At 36.1% G+C, this 7,139-nt stretch overlaps 1 protein-coding gene across 2 annotated transcripts in view; it reads left to right on the top strand.

The window, feature by feature from the left end:
- BRMS1L (breast cancer metastasis-suppressor 1 like) overlaps nt 1–7,139 on the top strand; it is a 45,860-nt gene that overhangs the window by 7,173 nt on the left and 31,548 nt on the right. For both annotated transcript variants that reach the window (XM_003791962.3, XM_023514409.1), the window contains exons 3-4: nt 3,810–3,937; nt 5,909–5,988. In XM_003791962.3, the coding sequence (XP_003792010.1) occupies nt 3,810–3,937; nt 5,909–5,988 (208 nt within the window). The remainder of the gene's footprint in view (nt 1–3,809; nt 3,938–5,908; nt 5,989–7,139) is intronic.

The following is a 7,139-nucleotide window of genomic DNA, read 5'->3' as shown; positions in this document are numbered from 1 at the left end:
GCCTTAGCCACTTGAGCCACAGGTGCCGAGCCCAGAAATATGTTTCAGAAAAAAATTAATCTTTGTGCCAGATTTATAATCATTTTTTCCTCTTGCCCCAGTTGCCTTGTTATTTTTATCCTGCTGTATAGTGTATCTCTGTAAGCTGTCTCGAATCCTCTTTAGAAGAGGTAGGAAATAATAATAACAATAATGTGATTATCCTGCTTCTTCTGTTTTGGCATCACAGGGCACAATAGCATTCCTTTCATAAGGCAGAAAACCCACCATTTGCAGTATCTATAGTGGTAGAAGGTGAGTTCTTTCACCTTCTTCAAAAGGTAGAGAAAATTTATACCATCTAAGTTTCCATTCATTTTATTTTATTTTATTTTTTTAGACATAGTCTCATTTTGTTGCCGTCTGTAGAGTGCTGTAGCATCATAGCTCACAGCAACCTCAGACTTTTGAGCTCAAGCAATTCTTTTGTCTCAGCCTCCCGAGTAGCTGGGACTACAGGCGCCTGCTACAATGATGGGCTATTTTTAGAGATGGGGTCTTGATCTTGCTCAGGCAGTCCACCCACCTTGGCCTCCAAGAGTGCTGGGATTACAGGCATGAGCCACTATGCCCGGCCCTAAGTTTCCATTCATTTTAATATTCAACATCCAATAACACTTAAGTGAGCATCTATTCTGTAAATAGTATTGTAATTGTGTCTGAGAGATGTACAGTCTTACTTTTGATGAATCTATACTGAATCCCAAGACTTCAGAAATTATACTGATTTTGAAGAATCCCTTCTTTTCAAAGGTTAGTTAATTTGAATATTATTAATTCACATACCTCTTGATATAAGATGCTGATTCACAAACTCAGGATACCTTATCAGTATTTCATATGTATTTGTTATTTTTCAGGTGTAGGTATCGTTTATGTCAGATTTTTAGCATTTTTCCTAAAGTTGGGTTATAATTTAAAAAATACAAATATCATGTTGTACTTTTCTGCCTTTACACATTTATTTATCATATCTTCAGTTTTAGAAAAACTTAATTCAGATACAGTAATGTATTATTTTGGCAGTTAACTCATATAATCCCTTTTTGTTAGAATAAAAAGACTATTGCATTAGTACTCAAACTTGCTTTGCTCCTTAAGAATCATCATATAAATCTTTTATGCTAATTATAATGGTCAATTATAGGCAATTAATATTGATTGCACTGGCTTATATTTTCAAGAGGGAAGAACAAAATTTTATGAAAGCTAGGTACCATAGGATTTCTTCCTTTTCTTTTTCTTTTTTTTTGAGCAATCTCATGCCTCAGCCTCTGGACTACAGGGGCCTGCCACAAAGCCCAGCTAGGTACCATGTTTTCAAAAGACAACTGCTAGTTATACTAACACCTACAAACATAATCAGTGGTTTCTTTTGGAAGTCACAACATACCATCCTTTTTTTTTTTTCTTTTTGAGACAGAGTCTCACTATGTCACCCTAGGTAGAGTGTTGTGATGTCACAGCTTACAGCAACTTCAAAATCTTGGGCTTAAGTGATTCTCTTGTTCAGCCTCTCAAGTAGTTGGGACTACAGGTACCTGCCACAATGCCCCGCTATTTTTTTTTTTTTAGAGACAGAGTCTTACTTTGTTGCCCTGGGTAGAGTATCGTGGCGTAACAGCTCACAGCAACTGCCAGCTCTTGGACTTGGGCTCAGTTCTGGTTTATGTGGCTGGCACCTTAGCCACTGAGCTATAGGCACCGAGCTACAACATGCCATCCTTTAAACATATTCTAACATTTTCTTTGGTTATGTTAAAAGTAATGGATGGGAAAAAAGAATTTATAAAATGATCTTAAATTGTTAATCTGCTTTGAACTTTTTAGGATATCCTTAACATGCCATAAAATTGGGATTAGAAGTGCTTTTCATAAAGGATGGCAATACAGGTTCAGCACTCCAGATCCAAAAATCTGAATTTTAATTTTTTTTTTTTTTGTGGAGGGGGAGGGAAGTCTGTTGCTCAGGCTAGAATGCTTTGGCATCAGTCTAGCTCACAGCAACCTCAAACACTAGGGCTCAGGTGATCCTCCTGCCTCAGCTTCCCAAGTAGCTGGGACTACAGGCACTCACCATGACCTCTCTGGCTAATCTTTCTATTTTTATTCATTTTTTTGAGACAGAATCTCACTCTGTCATCCTGGGTAGAGTGCTGTGGTGTCATAGCTCACAGCAACCTCAAACAAATCCTTGGGCTCAAGGGATCCTCTTGCCTTAGCCTCCCGAGTAGCTGGGACCATAGGCTCCCCCACAACACTGGCTAGTTTTTCTATTTTTATTAGAGATGGGCCTTTCTTTTTGCCTCGGCTGGTCTCTATCCCTTGAACTCAAGTGATCCTTCTGCCTGGGCTGAAGAGTGCTAAAATTATATGTGTGAGCCATTGCGCAGGACTAATTTTTCTATTTTTAGTAGAGATGGGGTCTCATTCTTGCTCAGGCTGGTCTCTAACTCTTGAGCTCAAAAGCAATCCTTCCACCTCATCCTCCAAGAGTGCTAGGATTATAGGTTCCAGACACTGAGCCGAACCCCAAAATCTGAAGTCTTAAGCTCCAAAATCTGAAACATTTTGGGCACCAACATGATGCTCAAAGGAAATGGCCATGAAAACATTTCAGATTTTCATATTAGGGATGGTCAACTGGTAAGTATAATGTAAATGTTCCAAAATCTTAAAAAATGTGACATTCAAAGTACTTCTGGTCCCACGCATTTCGGGTTAGGGATATTCAGCCTGTATAAAGATTTTCCTATTATAAATAATTAGTTCTGTCCTACAAGAATATTGCCAAAATAAAACTATGAATTGTTTTGACTCTGATAATGAAACTAAAGGTATTGGTGTGACAGCTAACAGATTAAGTATTTGTCAGTGGACTTACAAATAGGGGCAGCAGGAGCCCCCTGCCCCATTTTTCATTTCCTCCTCTGTTGAGCAATTTATTTTGTTATAACTTACTCATTTGAAGTTGAACTGACCTTGTTGTGTGAGGTCAATCCCTGTACTTCTCTTGGTTCTTTTTAAAAATTGAGTAGCCTGGCTCGGTCCCGTAGCACAGTGGTTACAGTGCTGGCCACATGCGCCGAGGCTGGTGGGTTTGAATCCAGCCTGGGCTAGCTAAACAACAATGACAGCTGCAACCGAAATATAGCTGGGCGTTGTGGTGGGTGCCTGTAGTCCCAGCTACTTAGGAAATGGAGGCAAGAGAATTGCTTAAACCCAAGAGTTTGAGGTTTTTGTGGGCTGTGAACCCACGGCACTCTACCCAGGGCGACAGCTTGAGACTCTCTCTCAAAAAAAAAAGAAAAAAAAGTTGAGTATGCTGAACACTGTAATACTTTTTTTCAGGAAAGGTAGAGAGAAGCCAGGGAACTATTTATTTTGAAACCAGTAATGTCTGTCTATTCAAAATACTTCTTTGTTTCTTCAACTGAGTGTTTAAATGACTTTTTCTCTTCGAATTGTTCTATAGTTAAGACAAAAACAAAGCTCGCGAGTACCAAAAAATAGTTATTTCAGTTGTATTTTTGTATTGTGATCAACCGTTAAAGAGTGATACTGTTAAATATTTGATAGATATCTATTTTATGATTATATGCATAAAGTCAAATAATGTAACTGAGTTCTCCACTTGAAATCAAGGCAAAAATACATTTGATATGTTATTAGAATGAAAATAACATTAGGAAGACATAATATAGAAAAATGGCCAATCGTTAACCTTGATTGGGATTTTAAATTAACATCTTAATTTTTGCTTTATTAAGACTTTATAAAGAACGATTAAGTCAAGTGGATGCAAAACTACAAGAAGTGATAGCTGGAAAAGCACCAGAATATTTGGAACCACTGGCAACTTTGCAGGAAAATATGCAAATTCGTACAAAGGTAGCAGGTAGGAAAGTGAAACATCTTTTCCATATATAGTATGTAAACTCTTCAGTAGCTTTAAAAAGCATTTGTCAAGTGTCTGTTGTTGATGGAATTACAAATATGTTTACATTGACAAGATGGTCAGCCTACAGTTAATTATTAAATGCTTGTTTTTCTCTGCTGCTGTGGGGGATTAAGAAATAAAAAGCCCTCAAGTTGCTTACCATGTTGGTAAGAAAATACTTCCATATGTGGTAAAACAATTATAAACCATATTTTCATTGAGAGATAGCATCCTTACTATCACAGTTTAATTCCCTGACATAAATTAAGGATTAATTTAAATACTCTTGGTTTTTTTCACCTGAAGAGTAATAAGGTTTTTTTTTTTTAAATTTAGAAAAACATTTTACAAATGTTTGAGCAGTATATTATAAAATAGGGAATTAGCCTTTAAGCAGACAATTTAATGATTCTTTCTTATTTTGATTAGTTTGATTATTCATTTATAGGTACGAATAAATGAAGATGCATTATATTTGTATGACTAAACTTTAGTCTTCTGTTTGTAACTGGGATCTGGCCTGTATATCATGTCCTAGCACTCGTATTTAAGGGATATATGTGATTTTTTGTAGTAAAACTAAAAACTAGACTAAGTAGTTGGGATGCCGATTGTTTTTCTTTTATGAGACACTAATTGTTCCTCATGTATCTGGTTAAATAATACCAAAGGCATTTTTGGTAGTAAGTTCTTTTTGTACTAAATCCACTTTAAACTAAATTTTATTCTTGAATGCTTAATAGTAGGTATGTAGATAACATGATGCTTGCTGTCTTTCACATTGACTTAGCATACCCTTAAAAGTAAAAATGTTCTTGATTTTCTTTGATGTTCCTTTAGGTTGAATAGATGATCAGGAAATATTATTTGAGTAAATTCTTTACTATTCTGTGGCCTCTTATTTTTTGATTTTGCAAAGAGTGGTGTGTGTGAATGTGTTGCTAATGGCATACTTCCAGATACCTGTCCTTTGCCTTACTATATACATCTAGAACTCTTTGCTTGCCATTTTGTGGTGGTATATTTGCATGGCCGTGTTGTTTATTTTATACTGTTGTCTTGTTACCTCTGAGTTAAACTGTCTTAGGCATCTGTCCACCAGGTAAAACTCTGTCAGGGATACTCTAGACATCATTGATTATGTTGTATAAATTTGTATATTTAATCCTCTTGGAAGCTTTGGACTGAAAATAAATAATAGCTTAAAAGTGGTGGTTTTGATGGGGTATAGTATCCAGTTGTTACTTTGAGTATATGTGATTGATGCAACCAGAGTTTATTGTCTCTTCATTTCTATTTCGAGAAACCTAGGATCATTTTTCATAGGAAAAGAGTTTTATTTGCATTTTGATCATTCTCTATCAAACATTTAGGAAGAATAGAGTAATAACAAAAATTAGCAGTATAGTTCCTAGCTCTTAAACTTTTAGTTTCTAGTCTTTTTGGAAATATATATATATGTATATTTATATATGTGTGTGTATATATATATATTTTTTTTTTTGAGACAGAGCCTCAAGCTGTCCCCTGGCGTAGACTGCTGTGGCATCACAGCTCACAGCAATCTCAAACTCCTGGGCTCAAGCAGTTCTCCTGCCTCTGCCTCCCAAGTAGCTGGGACTATAGGCACCTGCCAATGCTTGGCTATTTTTTTTGGTTGCAGCAGTCATTGTTTGGCGGACCCTGGCTGGACCTGCCAGCTCAGGTGTATGTGGCTAGCGCCTTAGCCGCTTGAGCCACAGGCGCCGAGCCTGGATATATATATATATTTTTAAATGAGTCTTTTTAGTTTTTAAAGATAAAGTTAGACTCACTTGTCAATTACTCCTTGATTCATCTTATAAAATACAGTGAGAACAGATTTCCTGTAGGAAGGTGATAAATGAAACTTACTGCTAACATAATCAGAGTAATTGTGTTTGGTTTCAGGAATCTATAGAGAGCTCTGCTTAGAATCTGTAAAGAACAAGTATGAATGTGAAATTCAAGCTTCTCGCCAACATTGTGAGGTACTGTTGTTTTGCATAACTTTTAAGATAATTTCATCTCTTCAAGCCTTTTCTGTATGTTAGTAATTACAAAAGTAAATAAAACAAATGAAACAAAATTAAATACTTTAGCTAATCATTTGTATGTGATTTTAAAAAAAAAATACAGATGTACCATATTGGAAATAGAACACAAAGGACCTTAGGAAAAAACATGATTTTAAAGTTTTACAACTGTTACTTTACAAGGACTTCTTAATGATTGTGTCAGCTGGTATTATTATTTTTTTTAATTTTTATTGTTAAATCATGTTTGTGCACATTAATACTATCATGGGGTACAGTGTGTTGTTTTCATATACAATTTGAAATACTTTCATCTAGTTGGCCAACATAGCCTTTATGTCATTCTCATAGTTGTGTTAAGACATTTATAATTCACATTTAGAAAGATTCACATGTACCCTTATAAGAAAAATCACAGGTGTGATTCCTGAAATCCCCCTCCCTTCACCCATCCTCCCCGCCTCCCCTCCCTTCTCTCTCCCCTTTCTCTGTATTCTTGGACAAAAATTGGGTTATAGCTTTCCTATGATGGCTAACAGTTTCATAATAGGGTTGAGTACATTGGATACTTTTTCTTCCATTCTTGAAATACTTTGCTAAGAAGAATATTTTACAGCTCCATTCATATAAACATGAAGGAGGTAAAGTCTCCATCTTTCTTTATGGCTGCATAGTATTCCATGGTGTACATATACCACAGTTTATTGATCCATTCATGGGTTGATGGCCACTTGGGCTTCTTCCATGACCTAGCAATTGTGAATTAGACTGCAATGAACATTCTGGTACAAATGTCTGTATTGTAGCGTGATTTTTGGTCTTCTCAATATATACCTAGCAGAGGAATTATAGGATCAAATGGCAGATCAATTTTTAGTTCTCTAAGTGTTCTCCAGATGACTTTCCAAAAGGGACATATTAGTTTGTATTCCCACCAGCAGTGTAGAAGTGTTCCCTTTTCTCTACAACCCTGCCAGCATCTTTGATTTTGGGATTTTGTGATATAGGCTAATCTCACTGGTGTTAGATGATATCTCACAGTAGTTTTGATTTGCATTTCTCTAATGATTAAGGATGGTGAGCATTTTTTCATATATCTGTAGGCC

Source organism: Otolemur garnettii, unplaced genomic scaffold (assembly GCF_000181295.1).
Source record: "Otolemur garnettii isolate 467f Iridium unplaced genomic scaffold, OtoGar3 scaffold00052, whole genome shotgun sequence".
Taxonomy (NCBI): domain Eukaryota; kingdom Metazoa; phylum Chordata; class Mammalia; order Primates; family Galagidae; genus Otolemur; species Otolemur garnettii.
The sequence above is the reverse complement of the archived record's forward strand: the minus strand, read 5'-3'. Positions and strand labels throughout refer to the sequence as shown.